General features: G+C 39.7%; 1 protein-coding gene across 1 annotated transcript in view; it reads left to right on the forward strand.

The window, feature by feature from the left end:
- The first annotated feature begins 636 nt into the window (after window positions 1-636).
- REC114 (REC114 meiotic recombination protein) overlaps window positions 637-18,805 on the forward strand; it is a 127,973-nt gene continuing 109,804 nt past the window's right edge. Inside the window, exon 1 of the mRNA XM_049613843.1 lies at window positions 637-736. Coding sequence (XP_049469800.1) covers window positions 704-736 — 33 coding nt within the window. The 5' untranslated portion in view covers window positions 637-703. The remainder of the gene's footprint in view (window positions 737-18,805) is intronic.

Here is an 18,805-nt window from a genome sequence, read left to right on the forward strand (position 1 = left end):
CATGAAGCCATCTCTGGTCCAGTCAGTGGCCACCATGCTTCAGAGAATGACTTTGCTTCTCTTCTCTGAGCTAAGTGTAGATGAGGCAGTGCGGCTGGAAGGGGCATTATGATCAGGCCTCTATAACATCCTGTAACCTCCACTAGAATGACCTCCTTCCCACTTACCTGCCTGGCAAACTTTTTATTTACCTATCAAGTTTCCACTCAAGGACTACTTCCTTGGTCTCTCTTCGCTGGGTTTCCCAGGCAGAATGGAGTGCTGTGTTTACACATGTAGGACCTGAGTATCAACATCTGTAAACATCTCTGGAGGCCTGGTCTTATCAGCATCTATATTTCTATTGGCCCATCTCTTTTTTAAAACAATTGATATATAATTGGGGCTCCTGGGTGGTTCAGTCAGTTAAGCGTCTGACTTCGGCTCAGGTCATGTTGTCGCGGTTTGTGGGTTCCAGCCCCTCAACAGGCTGTCAGTGTGGAGCCTGCTTTGGATCCTGTGTCTCCCTCTCTCTCTCTACCCCTTCTGGGGCACTCTCTCTCTTGGAAATAAATAAACATTAAAAAAAATTTTTAATTGACATACAACATTGTATTAATCTTAAGTGCACAACATGCCTGTCTTTTCACAGATTCCTGTGAAAAGATTCATGCCTCGTGTACCTGGCACACAGTGGTGATTGACCAAGAATTTTAGCAGATGGATGAAAGGAATCTGGATATGTATGCAAAAGAAGGTAAATTTCAGTCCTTGTTTGTTTTCTTTATTGAAATTGTGTCTCTTCTTCAGAACTAAGACAAGTTCATATTGAAAAGGAGACATAGATGTTGTTTCTATGACATTTTCAAACCTTCTTTTACTACCTGGAGGCACAATTGTCTCTCGTGTCTGATTTCTCTGCTTCCTGCAATTGGGATGTCCTTCAAAGGATCTTCTTGTCTAGCCCTTGTACACCTGGTGAACTACTATTCACCCTTGAATAAGCCCTCACATGTTAGCTTCTCTAGGAACATCCCCTTGACCTCCTCCTCCTCCCAACATTGATACTTCATTCCTCCTTGCTCAGCACTAAGTTTGTGTGGTATCCTATAGCCACTTTTGTGTTTATTACATAGAATGGAGATGTATTTCCTTATATATTTGTGGTTTTTTGCCTAGAAAGGAACTCACCGAAGGTAAGAAGAGGGACTTATTCCTCTTTACAGCTCCCACGCATCCAAGATAGTCCTAGGAATGGAGTACATGCCCAATACATGTTTATTTAATGAATGAATAAGTGAATAAATGCACAGGGTGCACAGCTATTCCAAAAATCCCTTTGTTATAGCTTAGTCTTTGAAATGTGATTTTCTTGCTGCAGACCTCCCTTTCCATCATGTTTCATTCAGACTAAAGCTACTTCTTTTCTCATAGTTTTCACAATTTCCCTGAGTATATTTCAACTGACTAATGGGGGTGAGGGTACCCAAAGTTATTTGCTAATGTGCCACTGTAAACAACAAAGACCTACTATAAACCTCTCTAAAGTGGTTTTGTATGATTGCTTTGCCCAAAGAAGATCTTTGTACTCACATTTGGAAATGTGAAATTCCTCTGGTATCCCTGGTTTCTTCGTGTTTCCCCCATCCTCTGTTACCTTCCTGCCATTTCTAGGTCTGACAAATGTGCATTATGCAAAATGCCAAGGCATCTCAGCAAGAAGCATGTTTTAAAGCAAAGAGAAGCTTCTTCTCAATGCTTGTTAGCTCAAAAACACCGATGCTTCACACCGTGCCTGAAAATAAATTCCAGATGTATTAAAGACCTAATTGTGAAATCAAACTTTAAAACTATGAGGGGAGGGGCGCCTGTGTGGCTCAGTTGGTTAAGCGGCTGACTTTGGCTCAGGTCATGATCTCACGGTCTGTGAGTTCGAGCCCCGCGTCAGGCTCTGTGCTGACAGCTCAGCCTGGAGCCTGTTTCAGATTCTGTGTCTCCCTCTCTCTGACCCTCCCCTGTTCATGCTCTGTCTCTCTCTGTCTCAAAAATAAATTAAAAAAGTTAAAAAAAAATAAAGGTTAAAACTATGAGGGGGGACAATAAATAAATATCATGAACCTCCATGAAAATAAGGATCTCTTAAGACACAGGGGCACCTGGGTGGCTCAGTTGGTTAAGCGTCCGACTCTTGATTTCATCTCAGGTCATGATCTCAAGTTTCATAGGATCAAGCCCCGAATCAAGCTTGGCACTGACAGCATGGAACCTGTTTGGGATTCTCTCTCTCCCTCACTCTCTGCCTCTCCCCCACTCATGCTCTCTCTCTCTCTCTCAAAATAAATAAAAAGACATAAAAAAATTACAAACTATAAAGGAAAAAATATCTTTTTGCAAGTAACCTGGCAATTTCTAATAAAGTTGGGAATGTATGCATTAGGTGACTGAGCAATTCTACTTTTAGGTTTACACCCTAGAGAATAACTTACACATGGTCACATGGAAATATATAAAGGAATAAAGCAAGATTCTTTTGTAATCATAAAAAATTTGGAAACCTTTTATGTCATAGCTTAGATTCCCCCCACAAGCAGAAGTAAGACAAAGTCTTGCATGCAAGTGATCCCAGGAAATAGAGATGGGGGGATGGGGAAAGTGTAAGGGAGAAGAGGAAAAACCAATCCAAGAGTATTTATCTAGCCAGTCACCACTGTAGAGAACTCTAGTGGGGCTCCATCCTACTAGAGATCTCTTTGGGAACCATATAGAAAGCACTATGGGAATCGTTTGCCCCAGAGATAGAAGATGAGCACATTTATTCATGGGCTTCCAACTACCATTGGTCAAGGATTGCCCTATGGGGTGTTAACTCTCTTGCATTTCTAGGCTGTACACAGGTCACAATGTGTCCTTGAGTAGGATCCCACTGGAGCTCCCAGATTGTCCTTATCTTTTCTATTTTTTTTGAAGATTTTGTTTGTTTACTTATTTATTTTTAATTTACATCCAAGTTAGTTAGCATATAGAGCAATTATGATTTCAGGAGTAGAATCCAGTGATTCATCACCTACATATAACACTCAGTGCTCATCCCAGCAAGTGTCCTCCTTAATGCCCCTCACCCATTTAGCCCATCCCCCCCCCCCACCAAAAACCCCTCCAGCAACCCTCAGTTTGTCTTCTGTATTTAAGACTCTCTTACGTTTTGTTCCTCTCTGTTTTTGTATTATTTTTGCTTCCCTGCCCTTACGTTCATCTGTTTTTTATCTTAAATTCCACATATGAGTGAAGTCATATATTTGTCTTCCTCTGACTGACTTATTTCACTTAGTATAATACACTCTAGTTCCATCCACGTTGTTGCAAATGGCAAGATTTCATCCTTTTTGATTGCCAAGTAATATTCCATTGTGTGTGTGTGTGTGTGTGTGTGTGTGTGTGTGTGTGTATCACATCTTCTTTATCCATTTATCAGTTGATGGAAATTTGGGCTATTTCTATACTTTCACTATTGATACTGCTGTTATAAACATTTGGGTGCATATGCCCCTTCAAAACAGCACTGCTATATCCTTTGGATAAATACCTAGTAGTGCAATTGCTGGGTCATAGGGTAATTCAATTTTTAATTTTTTGAGGAACCTCCATACTGTTTTCCAGAGTGGCTGCACTAGTTTGCATTCCCACCAGCAGTGCAAAAGAGATCCTCTTTCTCCACATCCTTGCCAACATCTGTCATTGCTTGGATTGTTAATTTTAACCATTCTGACTAGTGTGAGGTGATATCTCAAGGTGGTTTTGATTTGTATTTTCCTGATGATGAGTGATGTTGAGAATTTTTTCATGTGTCGGTTAGCCACCTGGATGTCTTCTTTGGAAAAGTGTCCATTCATGTCTTTTGCCCATTTCTTCACTGGATTATTTGTTTTTTGGGTGTTGAGTTTGATAAGTTCTTTATAGATTTTGGCTAACCCTTCATCTGGTATGTCACTTGCAAATATTTTTTCCCATTCCGCTGGTTGCCTTTTAGTTTTGCTGATTGTTTCCTTTGCTGTGCAGAAGCTTTTTATCTAGATGAGGTCCCAATAGTTCATTTTTGCTTTTGTTTCCCTGGCCTCCAGAGACATGTTGAGTAAGAAGTTGCTGCGGTCTAGGTCAAACAGGTTGTTGACTGCTGTCTCCTCTAGGGTTTTGATGGCTTCTTGTCTCGTATTTAGGTCTTTCTTCTATTTTGAGTTTATTTTTGTGTATGGCGTAAGACAGTGGTCCAGCTTCATTCTTCTGCATGTTGCCATCCAGTTTTCCCAACACCATTTGCTGAAGACACTGACTTTTTTCCACTGGATATTCTTTCTTGCTTTATCAAAGATTAGTTGGCCATACATTTGCGGGTCCATTTCTGGGTTCTCTATTCTGTTCCATTGATCTATATGTCTGTTTTTGTGCCAGTACCATACTGTCTTGATTACAGCTTTGTAATACATCTCGATGCCTCCAGCTTTGTTTTTTTTTTTTTTCTTCAAGATTGCTTTGGCTATTTGAGCTCTTTTGTGGTTCCATACAAATTTTAGGATTATTTGTTCCAGCTCTGTGGAAAATGCTGGTTTTATTTTGATAGAGATTGCATAGAATATGTAGAGTGCTTTGGTTAGTATCGACATTTTAAGAATATTTGTTCTTCCAAACTATGAGCATGGATTTTTTTTTTTTCATTTTTTTGTGCCTTCTTCAATTTCTTTCACAAGATTTCTATAGTTTTCAGTGTATAGATTTTTCACCTCTTTGGTTAAGTTTATTCCAAGTTATTTTAAGGTTTTTGGTGCAACTGTAAATGGGATCAATTCCTTGATTTCTCTTTCTGCTGCTTCTTTATTGGTGTATAGAAATGCAACCGATTTCTGTACATTGATTTTATATCCTGTGACTTTGCTGAATTCATGGATCAGATCTAGCAGTTTTTTGGTGGAATCTTTTGGGTTCTCCACATAGGGTATCATGTCATCTGTGAAGAGTGAAAGTTTGACTTCCTCCTTGCTGTTTTGGATGCCTTTTATTTCTTTGTGTTGTCTGATTGCTGAAGCTAGGACTTCCAACACTATGTTGAATAATAGTGGTGAGAGTGGACATCCTTGTCGTGTTCCTGACCTTAGGGGGAAAGTTCTCAGTTTTTCTCCATTGAAGATGTTAGTGGTGGGTCTTTTGTATGTGGCTTTTATGATCTTGATATATGGTCCTTCTATCCCTACTTTCTTGAAGGATTTTATCAAGAAAGGATGCTGTATTTTGTCAAATGCTTTCTCTGCATCTATTGAGAGGATCATATGGTTCTATTCTTTGTTTTATTAATGTGATATATCACATTCATTAATTTGCAGATATTTAACCAGACTTGCATCCCAGGTATAAAATCCCACTTGGTCGTGGTGAATAATTCTTTTAATATATTGTTGAATCCTGGTGGCTTGTATCTTGTTGAGAATTTTTGCATCCGTGTTCACCAGGGAAATTGGTCTGTAGTTCTCCTTTTTAGTGGGGTCTTTGTCTGGTTTTAGAATCAAGGTAACGCTGGCCTTGTAGAATACATTTGGAAGTTTTCCTTCCATTTCTAATTTTTTAACAGTCCAAGAGAATAGGTGTTAACTCTTCTTTAAATGTTTGGCAGAATTCCCCTGGAAAGCCATCTGGCCCTGGACTCTTGTTTTTTGGGAGATTTTTTATTATTAATTCAATTTATTTACTGGTTATGGGTCTGTTCACATTTTCTATTTCTTCCTGTTTCAGTTTTGGTAGTTTATATGTTTCTAGGAATTTGTCCATTTCTTCCAGATTGCCTGTTTTATTGGCATATAATTACTCATAATATTCTCTTATTATTGTTTGTATTTCTGCAGTGTTGGTTGTGATCTTTCCTCTTTCATTCTTGATTTTATTTATTTGGGTCCTTTCCTTTTTCTTTTTGATCAAACTGGCTAGGGGCTTATCAATTTTTTAAATTCTTTTAAAGAACCATCTCCTGCTTTCATTGATCTGTTCTACAGTTTTTTTTTTTTAGTTGTGATAGCGTTGATTTGTGCTCTAATCTTTATTATTCCCCATGTTTTGCTGGTCTTGGGTTTTATTTGCTGGGGTTTTTTTCTAGCTTTTTAAGGTGTAAGTTTAGGTCGTGTGTCTGAGACCTTTCTTCCTTCTTTTAGGAAGGCCTGGATTGCTATATACTTCCCTCTTATGACTGCCTTTGCTGCAGAGGTTTTGGACTGTGGTGCTGTCATTTTCATTGGCTTCCATGTACTTTTTACCTTCCTCTTCAATTTCATGGTTGACCCATTCATTCTTTAGTTGGATATTCTTTAATCTCCAAGTATTTGTTGTCTTTCCAAATTTTTCCTTGTGGTTGTTTTCAAGTTTCATAGCGTTGTGGTCTGAAAATCTGCATGGTATGGTCTCAATCTTTTTATATTTGTTGAGGGTTGATTTGTTTCCCAGTATGTGATCTGTTCTGGAGAATGTTCCATGTGCACTCGAGAAGAATGTGTATTCTGCTGCTGTAGGATGAAATGTTCTGAATATATCTTTTAAGTCCATCCGGTCCAGTGTGTCATTCAAAGCCATTGTTTCATTGTTGATTTTCTGTTTAGATGATCTTTCCATTGCTGTAAGTGGGGTGTTGAAGTCTCCTACTATTATGGCATTATTATTAATTAGTCTCTTTATATTTTTAATTAATTGATTTATATATTTGGGTGCTTTACGTTGGGGGTATAAATGTTTACAATTATTAGATCTTCTTGGTGGATAGACCCCTTAAGAGTGATATAATGCCCTTCTTCATCTCTTGTTATAGTCTTTATTTTAAAATCTGGTTTGTCTGATGTAAGTATAGCTACTCCAGATTTCTTTTGGCGTCCATTAGCATGATAGATGTTTCTCCATCCCCTTACTTTCAATCTGAAGGTGTCTTTAGGTCTAAAATGGGTTTCTGGTAAACAGCATATAGTGAGATTTTGTTTTCTTATCCATTCTGATACCCTATGTCTTTTGATTGGAATATTTAGTCCATTGACTTTTAGAGTGAGTAGTGAAAGATAATGAATTTAGTGTCATTGTGTTGCCTGTAGAGCTGGAGTTTCTGGTGGTTTCTCTAGTCCTTCCTAGTCTTTGTTGCTTTTAGTCTTTTTTGTTTTGTTTCATCTTTTCCCCCCTCAGAGAATCCCCCTTAAAATGTCTTGCAGGGCTGGTTTAGTGGTTCTGAATTCCTTTATTTTTTATTTGTCTGGGAAACTCTTTATCTCTCCTATGTTATTTTATTTTTTTAACATTTATTTATTTTTGAGAGGGAGAGAGAAAGAATGCTAGCAGGGGAGGGGCAGAGAGAGAGGGAGATACAGAATCTGAAGCAGACTTCAGGCTCTGAGCTGTCAGCACAGAGCCCGATGCAGGGCTCAAACTCACGAACTGCAAGATCATGACCTGAGCTGAAGTCAGATGCTTAACCAACTGAGCTACCCAGTCACCCCTCTCCTTCTATTTTAAACGACAGCCTTGCTGGATAAAGAGTTCTTGGATGCATATTTTCCCAATTCAGCATATTGAATATATCCTGCCACTCCTTTCTGGCCTGCCAAGTTTCTGTGGATAGGTCTGCTGTGAACCTAATCTGTCTTCTCTTATAGGTTAAGGATTTTTTTCCTTGTTGCTAATAATTCTTTCCTTGTTTGTGTATTGTGTGAATTTGACTATGATATACCTTGATGATGGTCAGTTTTTTTTTTTAATCTAATGGGTGTTCTCTGTGCTTCTGGGATTTTGGTATTTGTGTCGTTTACCAGATTAGGAAAGTTTTCCACTATAATTTTCTCACATAAACTTTCTACCCCTTTTTCTCTCTCTTCCGCTTCTGGGACTCCTCTGATTCAGATGTTATTCCTTTTTAATAAGTCACTGAGTTCTCTAAGTCTTGTATCATGCTCTCTTGCCTTAGTTTCTCTCTTTTTTCCTGCTTCATTATTCTCCATAATTTTGTCTTCTATATTGCTGATTTGCTGCGCTGCTTCATCCATCCTTGCCGCCATGACATCCTTTCAAGATTGCATCTTGGTTATAGTATTTTTAATTTTGTCCTGACTAGATTTTACTTCTTTTATCTCCACAGAAAGGGATTCTATGCTTTTTTCAACCCCAGCTAGTATTCTTATTATTGTGGTTCTAAATTCTAGTTCGGACATCTTGCTTGTATCTATGTTGATTAAGCATCTGGCTATCATTTCCTCCTATTCTTTCTTTGGGGTGATTTCCTTCATTTTGTCATTTTGGAGAAAGAAAAATAATTAACAAAATAAAAAATTAAAATTAAAGTATTAAAAATAACACAAAAAATCAAATAACGGAAGATAGATACTAGGGGTCTTGTGTCTGGTTGTTGAAAGAAGCTTGATAGAATAGAGAAAAAGGGAAAGAAAAGAAAAAAAGTAAGAAAACGTTTAAAAAACTTAAAAAATGTATATAATAAAATAGAATAAAATTAAATGGAAAAAGTGAAATAGAATTTAAAAATTTACAAAAAAATACATAGCAAAAAGAATTAAAAAACAAAAAATTTTTTAAAAAGGAAAATAAAAATAACATTTTCTCTTTCTGTATCCAAGAAAAAGAAAAGGAAAAAAAAAAGAAAAAACAATTTAAACAAAAACAGAAAACAAACAAACAAAAAACAACAAAACGAGTAGATGGCTGCAAACAGAATGAAACCCGAATGAAGTTGCGTCCAGTTTCCTCTAGAACTCAAACTACGAAGCACTTTATAGCACTAAGCTGGCAGAGAAAATTGTGGTGGACCTCTAGGACATGTGCTTGGAGGGCACAGTTGGGCGGGGTTTGGTGTAAAAGCTCCATTCTCCACTAGGTGGTGCTGTTTAGCTTACTGGGGTGGATCGGTGTGGTGCACGCAAGTGCATGTATGTGCGAGAGAGATGAAAATGGCTTCTCCAGTTTCCTAGTCTCAGGCACAGGAACTCTGCACTCTCACCAACCAGCAATCAAGCACACTTCCTTTGTCTCAGCCTTCTGTCCATTCCCTGCTTCTATACTGTCTGTGTCCAAGCCATCAGCCTTCCAGGTGGCACCTTCCTCCTGAATTTTATCTCAGATGGTGCTGTGTTTCCACACCCCTCACTACAGGGAACCCTGTGGTGTGGACCTGCTCCAATCCTCTGGGGGAGGGTCTCACTGAGCAATGGCTGGGTGCCAGCTTGCCTCAAAGAATGTTCGTGAAATTGCACAGTGGCATAGGTTCAGAGATTATGGCAAATCACAACACAGCCAGCGCCAGGTTTTGCTGCTTTCTGGTGTCTCAAACGTGGCTGTTCTCCAGGGTCCACAGGGACCTTTTCCTGTGGGGAGGCCATATGGCCTCTACCAAATGCTCTTCAAGCCAGGGAACCACTTCTCCCTGTGTGGCCCACTGACCCCTTGGACATCGCCTCCTGTTCTGGGGATTCACCCTTTCTCCTCACCAGAGCACCACCAGGTATTGAACTCCAGAATTTCCGACTTTGTGTTCCCCTATTTATAGAGTCTTAATGGTATTGAAACCCTCTCCTTTCTCCCTGTCAATGTTTTTGGGAAACAGATTTCTTGTTCAGTCCCTTGTGTTTCCACTCTTTGTCTTTCTCCCCAGCTACTTTTGGGAGAAGTGTTTTCCTGAAGTCTCCCCCACTTTCTCTGTCCTCTTTCCACAAAAACAGCTCCCTACCCTCTGTGGCTTCTCTCTCCCCCAGTTCACCTCTCTGCACTACATACCTGACAAGTTCTGTGGCCTAAGTTATGTCCTTATCTTTTCTCTTTGTCTTTTTGTCTTACTTTCTGAGATAGTTCCTCAAATTTATTTTCCAACTCTTCTACTTTCTTTTATATTTATCCACCATCATATCTTTTATTTTCTGAGAGTACTCTCTTTTCTGTAATTACTTTTTTTTCATAGCAACCTGTTCTTGTTTTATAGATGCACTAGCTTTTCATGTCTCTGCAGATTTTAATTATTATTTTTCTTCTCCTCCCCCCATGTTACCTTTTTCCCCTAGGGTCATTTATCCTTTCTCAAAATCTCTTTTTTATGGTGGAAATTTTTCTCAAATGTCTGATAATATTGTTGGTTTTTATTTAAGCGTGAGGCACTAAGCTGTTTGGAGATGTATAATGGGTTAGGCTTTAGAATTGGTGAACTTTGTCTTATGTTATCAGATAGGAAGTTTGCTTTTCCTGTGAGTGGTCCCCAAAAGCCAGATAAATAGGAATTATTCAGTTCTCCATGAAAGAACACTCTGCCTTGGGAGAGATGCCCTGTGGCTAGATGTTTTACATTTAACTTGTGAGAAGTGGTTCATTTGTAGACATTCAATTAATCCATGTTTTCTGCCCCTTTGGGGACACCTGCCATCTCTGCGGGCATGTTGGCTTTCTTCTTCATTATACTATCCTTTTGGTATGCTCCAGGCTGCAAATTCCCTTGTCCTACTCTATCAATTCCCCTTCTTGATGTAATTTTCTCTCTTCAGAAACTTGTTGAACTCTCTCCTCCACTTTGCTTTGAGATCATAGCCTTTTTTCCTCCCAGGTGAGCTGGTAATCTAAATTTCTTAAAATGACAATACATTTGGTCTTTTAGGTTATTCCTTTGTTTAATAATTTCTTGTTATTTTACTATATTGATGTTTCACTTTATAATCTGTGTTTACTTTTCTGGGATATGTATGTATAACTGTGTATGTGGTGTTTTCTTCTGATTATTTGGATGTCTACTACTATTTACAGTCTACTGTTCTTGTAATTGATAATGTTATAATTCTAACATGTAATTAATGTTATGTAATATAATTAATTCTAGCATATAACTAGATTTTTAAAAAATGCAATCTGATAATTCATGTTTTAATAAGTGTGTATAATCTATTTACATTTTTGTGAATATGTGCATATCTGAATTTTTAATACCAGTTTATGCAGATTTCTGTTTACCATTTTTTCTTTATTCTTTCTTTCTGTTGATAGATTTTTCTTATCCCAATTCTCATGTTTTAGTGTACTTCTTTGAAAGCTATAGATTGTACTTCTATTTCTTCGTAGTTTCTCTAATTTTTTGAACATATACACAATTTCTTTTTTTTTAATTTTTTTTCAACGTTTTTAATTTATTTTTGGGACAGAGAGAGACAGAGCATGAACGGGGGAGGGGCAGAGAGAGAGGGAGACACAGAATCGGAAACAGGCCCCAGGCTCCGAGCCATCAGCCCAGAGCCTGACGTGGGGCTTGAACTCACGGACCGAGAGATCGTGACCTGGCTGAAGTCAGACGCTTAACCGACTGCGCCACCCAGGCGCCCCGAACATATACACAATTTCTTACCTTCTAACAAAACTAATGTTCTTAAATATTTCAGTTCTACTTTTGGACATTTTCATAATTTAACTACTCTTCAAATACTTCTCATTCTTCATTTTATTATACTTCTTTAGAATTTCGCTTTTATATTTTTACACAAAAAGTATTTTTTTACACTCAATAGTTAAATTTCTCTACATTTTAATCAAGTTTCTGTGCTATCATTAAACGCATCCTCTAATAATTATTTCAATGAGTGTCTGGCAGTACTCTCTTAGTTGTTCTTATATTTAAAAATGTTAGGGTGCCTGGGTGGCTCAGCGGGTTAAGCATCTGACTTCGGCTCAGCTCATGATCTCTCAGATCATGAGCTTGAGCCCTGCATCAGGCTCTGTGCTGACAGCTCAGAACCTGGAGCCTGCTTCAGATTCTGTGTCTCCCTCTCTCTCTGCCCCTCCCCCTCTCTCTCTCCCTCTCTCTCTCTCTCTCTCAAAAATAAACATTAAAAATTGTTTAAAGATTTAAAAATGTATTTATTGCTTACATTGAATATTAAATTAGTGAATACCAAACCATTGTTCATAGGGAAAATACAGGGTTAGGCTCGTGAGAACCTCTGGAAACATTTCATAAACGAATCAACACACAACTTTGCTCAGTGTGTGTTTCTGCTTGATGATCCCTTATTTAATATATATTGTTGACTCATTAGCACAAAATTCATGGCCAACAGCACTATAACTCAGGTCTGAAGGAAATTTATCTAACACATGTATTTTCTACATAAGGCATATCACAGCTTCTTGATCTTAGGAAGACTAGCCAGCATTTTAGACAGCTTAAAAAAAAGCACAAAAGGCACAAAAAATGCAAAATACATGGCACTAGGCAGACTACAAAAAGGATAATTGTTTACAATATGAAGATTGAAATAAGAAGGCAGAATGTTACCTTGAGTTTGACCTCAGATGGGACCATAAACATCTGATAACTCAAAATGTCCCCCTTACTGCTTATATCTGCGAATGACCACAAAGGGTACATGTGTTGATTTGGGGGTTACAAATAAATTTTTGTGAGTAGGCAAATTCACAAATACAAAATCTGCAAATAATGAAGATTGACCCTATGTATAACACAATGACTTTTCACAAAGTAAAGGCATCCATGTAGCAAGTACCCAAGTCAAGAAACATAACATTTGTAGCTTGTCTTTGGGCTCTTTTCCAAAAGTAACCACTGTCCTTACTTCTAACATCATAGTGTAGTTTACCTATTTTTTCAAATCATTGTAAGCATGAGTTGTGTCCTCTTGTGTCTGGCTTTTTTTGTTCAATATTACATTATTTATCCATGTTGTTGCAGGTTGTAATAATATTGCTCATCTTAAAGCATTTTTATTAGTCTGTTCTGTACAATTAGTTTTGTCAGAAGTGAGTTTATATTCTTATTGTTGCTTTGGTTGGCTTTCCTAGAATTGTATTTCCTCGTGAGTTTTGGATTTTCGATTTTCAAGTTCATTTTCAGTGGGAAGCTTCCTGCTTCCTCATCTCTCCCTTACTTTCTAGTAGTGTAGCAGGTGTACTGGTGCTTTCCCTGAACCTCCCCAGGCCTCAGTCCAGTCTTACAGGCGTGTCTCTGCATACCTTCTCTGCAGCAACATTGGGGACATCCAGTCTCAGAGCCTGCAGGAGCCTTGGCTCAGGTCCTGCTTATGACGCTGTGTCCTTCCATCTGCCTCTGTAGGTCCTGATTTTCCTGAAAACAGTTACATTGAGCAGCAGAGTGGCAGCATTCTGGACCCCCTTCAAAGGAGGAGCTCCCCACTCCAGCCCCTAGCTGCATGCAGGGTGCCTGACTCTATGCTGTGCCTTGTGTGGAGCTGTTTCATTCCTGCTTCTCTGCTGGAATCAGTCTCCCACCACCATTGTCTGGGACCAGAGCTGGAGCCCAGCAGGCCCTGGCTTCATCTTTGCTCACCTTTGTGGATTTCTGGTCCCAGAGATGCCTACCTTGTCTTTCATCTCAGCTATCTCTTTTTGGTTGTCTCTTCTTATATTTGACCTGTCACTGCTGTGTCTGGAGGTGGGAGAAGTTGTTGAGGACTGAACTTTACCATGCTCTCTGGAAGTCTGTATTGCTTTGTTTTTATCAGCAGAGCATTTTTATTCTTTTATTCTGAAATAAATAAAGCACTGTTCAGGAGTCCTCATCCAGGTGGAAACAACCCAAATGTCCATCAGCCAATGAGGGATAAACAAAATGATATATATCTATACAATATAATATCAGCCAACCATCAAAAAGAGTGAAGTACCAGGGCACCTGGGTGGCTCAGTCGGTTAAACGTCCGACTTTGGCTCAGGTCATGATCTCGTGGTCCATGAGTTCAAGCCCCGCGTCGGGCTCTGTGCTGACAGCTCAGAGTCTGGAACCTGTTTCAGACTCTGTGTCTCCCTCTCTCTCTCTGCCCCTCCCCTGCTCACACTCTGTCTCTCTCTCAAAAATAAATAAACATTTAAAAAAATTAAAAAGATTGAAGTACAGCTACATGCCATAACGTGGGTGAATCTTGAAAAAATTATGCTGATTAAAAAGCCAAACGGGAAAGGCCAAACATTGTATTATTCCATTTATATGAAATATCCACAACAGGCAAATCCATTGAGACAGAAAGCAGATTGGTGGTTTCTAGGATATGGGGGAGGGGGAAATAGGAAGTGACTACTAATGGGTATGGGATTTCCTCCTGGGTAATGAAGATGTTCCAGAACTAGACAGTGGTGGTTGTTGCACAACATTGTAAATGTGCTAAATGCTGCTGAATTGTGTGCTTTAAAAGGGTTAAACTCATAGGGGCGCCTGGGTGGCTCCAATGGTTAAGCATCTGATTCTTGGTTTTGGCTCACAGTTTGTGAGTTGGAGGCCTGCAGGTTGGGCTCCGTGCTAATAGCACGGAGCCTGCTTGGAATTCTCTCTCTCTCCCTCTCTCTCTGCCCCTCCTCTGCTCACACTCGCTCTCTCTCAGAGTAAAATAAACTTTTAAGAAAATAAATAAAATGGTTAAATGTGAATTTTAGCACAAGACACCTTACTGCCCACTTTCCTAACTGCTCCTGTTGGACAGTATCACCCTTTCTCTTTCTCACACCTTCAGTGAGCATCTTTCACATTATATTTTAAGTTGTTTGTCTTTGTGTCTGTCCCACCACCAGACCATAAGCACTGGCAGGAGGGGAGTGTGTCCTCTTCAAATTGTTTCTCTGTCACCTTGCTTGGTGTCTGGCACAGAGTAAGCCCAACAAATACTTGCTGAATAAATGAAGGAACAAATTAGTTCAGCTCTTGTGACCACCGAGAAAAAAAATTCACTCTTCCTCTAGGTCTCTCAGTTTATTGTTAGAGTTATCCCCCCTGGAGAAAGGATTTTCATTCGGAAAACACGTTGTGGGGCACGAGCTGAAGCCTTTTGTATGAGGAAACAGGGCAAACAGCCCTGACCATTCCCCTGGGGAGTGGGGGGTGGGGGGTGGGGGCTGAGGGGGTGGCTACAACTTTGTCCTCCCGGTCTCTGCCAGTCCCCAGTCCTCACCTAGCGTCTGCTGGAGGTGCAGTCCCAATGGCTGCAGGCTCAATTACTCAAAATACTCCCAACAACTAAGTGCAGAGATGTTTCTGCTGAGTCACCCTTCAGCACAAAGCGTTTTTTACTATGATGCTCTCATCTGTCCTCTGGGATGTAAATTGCAAATATCGCAGCCTCACTCTACAGAGTGGGTTTAAACGACCTCTCCTGGCTTAGGCAACAAATGGTGAATAAACAATGTATCAGATTGGAAGAGACTTCAAGGGGCGCATTCTGTCTCTGCTCCTATATTTGACTCCATATTTGTGGGCTTCGGGGTTACACATTTCCTGACGATACCAGCTATCCGATTAAGATTTTGAGATATAAAAATGTCTTCCTTGGCTTTGGCTACAATTTTCTTTATGACATGGCCAAAGATGTTTCTTCTTGTTCCAGCTCATGCGGAGATAAGGGTGGGGAAAAGCCATTAACTATTTCCCTCGTGTTTGCCCTTTATAGCCTCAAAGTGACTTTTAAACGATCCCTCTCACTCTCTCATATTAGAATTTGCAATCCTTGGGGCGCCTGGGTGGCTCAGTTACTTGAGCTTCAACTTTGGCTCAGGTCATGATCTCACGGTTAGGTTTGTGAGTTTGAGCCCCACAGGGGCTTGCTGCTGTTAGCACAGAGCCCGCTTCAGATCCTCTGTCTTCCTCTCTCTTGCCCCTCTCCCTGCTCTCACTCTCTCAAAAATAAATAAAAAGCATTTTTAAAAAATTTGCAATCCTTTCATAAAAAAAAATTTAAGAATCTACCATGTGCCAGAAACTCTCGATTCCGACATAAGTAAAATATAATCCCTCTCTTCGAGGTATGAGTTCATTAGTCTTTCTTGAGGATTTGCTCCAAGTTCCTATTTCTGACTCTAACCCAGCTTTGTAAAATGTACCCCCAAATTTACCAGCTGGTAAACATTTTTGACTACCCTACTCTTCTCTGTGCTTTTTTAAAAAAATATTTGTTTATTTTTGAGAGAGACAAAATGAGAGTGGGGGAGGCACAGAGAGAGAGGGAGACACAGAATCCGAAGCAGGCTCCAGGCTCCAAGCTGTCAGTACAGAACCCTACGCGGGGTTCAAACTTACGGACCGGGTGACATCATGAGCTAAGCTGAAGTTGGATGCTTAACCGACTGAGCCACCCAGGCGCCCTCTCTTTGGTTTTAATAAGTGGATAAAGTCACTATTAATCTCTCTTCGTGTTGTTGCAAATGCTCAGCAGCCTCTGGACAGGTTGGGATTGTCTGTGTCTAGTCACACTGAAATCTCTTCAGTTATCTCAAATGGAGCAGTTCGTTTTTGCATGTGAAAGATACAGAGTAGACACTTGAAAATAATTGCTTTCCAGCAGTGAGTGTAGAGTTCCATGGAAACATGCCCTTCTTACATAGCATCCCCAGGTCTGACATCATGGCTTTTCTGGGAAACCCCACAGCCATCAACAGTGCCCTGCAGTTCTCAATCACTCTGTGTGGTTCCCAGAGCTGTTGTAAAGGGACATGGCAGGCAGAATAAAGGTGCTTATTTCTCTATCATCCAGGAGATAGACCCAAGGAGGCTGAAGCCACCATTTCCTTTGCTTCATTTCCTTTGGGGTCCCTGGTCTGCTTTGAGAGGGATGTACTGGAATTCTGAAGCCAGCCCTACAGCCTGCTCCAACAATGATGCTGACTGCTAATGCAGCCAATATTTCTCTGTCATTCATACTACCTGCAAAATGGAGTTGAACAGTAAAAGGATTTGGGATAAATAAATGTTCAATGAAATAAACAAACTTTTTTTTTTACTTTAGGTGCTAGGTTTTTGGTTTTTATTTCATTTTTGTAAAAAACTGGTTATAGCCTCTGAAAAGGGAGGGAGATGTGCTAACTCATAGTCACCTGTCATTCATTAGTCCTGACCACAAATGCTGTTGTTCTGTTACTGGTGGTCAGCTTGACGTTGGCGGGTCTGCTTTGGATATGAGAGTGACTTCTTCCTCCTCTTACTGCCTCCTGTACTATCTTCTTGTATGCAACTATATTGTAGCAAAATACATGAAGGCGGGGGACCTGTCTGTCTTGTCACTGTCTTAGTTTGGGTTCCCTCAGAAGCAGACCTTGGGGCAAAGATTCCTGAAAGTAATTTATCTGAGAGGCAATTCCAGGAAACAGTGGTTGGGGAGGAAGACAGGAGAGGGAGACAGGGAAGGGAAGCTAGCCAAAAACAGAAACATTATGAAGAAAGTTACAGCTTGGGTAACTGGAGCCTAATCCCATGAGTGAACTCTGGGAAACAGGGTATTACACAAATCTCAAAGTTATCCCACCTAAGGAATGAAGAGATTGGGGTATTTATATGCCAATTTCCAACAGTTCTTGGTAAAAGGTTGTTCCTATCTAACATTAATTACATATCTGCATAAAAAAAACAAACAAACAAACAAAAAAAAAAACCTTAAGTCCTACTTCATTTCCTCCAAACAGTTTAGGGCCATATGCCTAGATATAAAAGTTGGAACCATAAAATTTCTAGAAGAAAACATAGGAAAGCATGTGAACAACCTTAGGGTATGCAAAGATTTCTTAGGACACACAAAGCACTAAAGAAAAAAAAGCACCTGAAAGATTAATAAATTGCTTCCATTCAGAATTAAATAATTCTGCTCTTTGAAAAACATTATGAAGAACATGAAAAGACAAATCACAGCACGGGAAAAATATTTTTAACACATATATCCGACAAAAGACTTATATCCAGACTATGTAAAGAACTCTTACAAATGAATAACGGCAAATGATTTGAACAGACACTTCATAAAATAAGATATGCAAATGGCCAGTAAGCCATTGGAAATGGGCTGAATATTATTTATCATCAGGGAGATGCAAATTAAAACTACAATGAGACGTCACTATATATCCACTAGAGTTGCTGAGCTAAAAGGACTTGACATAGCAAAGGTCAGCGAGGACAACTGGACCTCTCATATTTTGCTATTAAGGAGTGTGAATTGTACAAGCATCCCTGTCACAAACTCTTTGGCAGTTTTTTTTTTAGCTTATTTATTATTTGAGAGAGAGAGAGAGAGAGTGAGGAAGGGGCAGAGAGAGAGGGAGAGAGAGAATCCCAAGCAGGCTCTGCACTGTCAGCAGAGCTGGATGTGCGGCTCGATCTCAGAAACTGTGAAATCATGACCTGAGCCGAAATCAAGAGTCAGACTCTTAACTGACTGAGCCACCCAGGCTGCCCCTCATTGGCAGTTTTGTATATGAAAAAAATACATCTCCCTAGAATACAGCAATTTCACTCCTAGGTATATATTGAATATAAGTGGCAGCACATATCTCCGAAAAAGACTGGTACAAAAAATATTCCTAACAGCTTTAAAAAAACACCAAAAACGGGGCACCTGGGTGGCTCAGTCAGTTAAGCAGCCGACTTCGGCTCAGGTCATGATCTCGTGGTCCACGAGTTCTAGCCCCACGTCCGGCTCTGTGCTCATGGCCAGAGCCTGGAGCCTGCTCTGGATTCTGGGTACGCCCCCCTCTCTCTGCCCCTCCCCAACTTGTGCTCTGTCTCACTCTGTCTCTCAAAAATAAATAAATGTTAAAAAATAATAATAAAAAAGTAAAAGAGCACCAAAAACAACCCAAATGACCATCAACAGGTGAAGAACAAATTACAACACAATCATACAATAGAATGCTATTTAGCGCTAAAAAGGAATGGATTACTGATACACATAACAACACGGGATGAAGGTAAAAGACAAATTTATGCTGACCAAAGGAAGCACATATAAAAGGGTACATTCTGTATGATTTCATGTATGTTAAGTCCAGGAAA

This window comes from Panthera uncia (assembly GCF_023721935.1).
Source record: "Panthera uncia isolate 11264 chromosome B3 unlocalized genomic scaffold, Puncia_PCG_1.0 HiC_scaffold_1, whole genome shotgun sequence".
Classification (NCBI taxonomy): domain Eukaryota; kingdom Metazoa; phylum Chordata; class Mammalia; order Carnivora; family Felidae; genus Panthera; species Panthera uncia.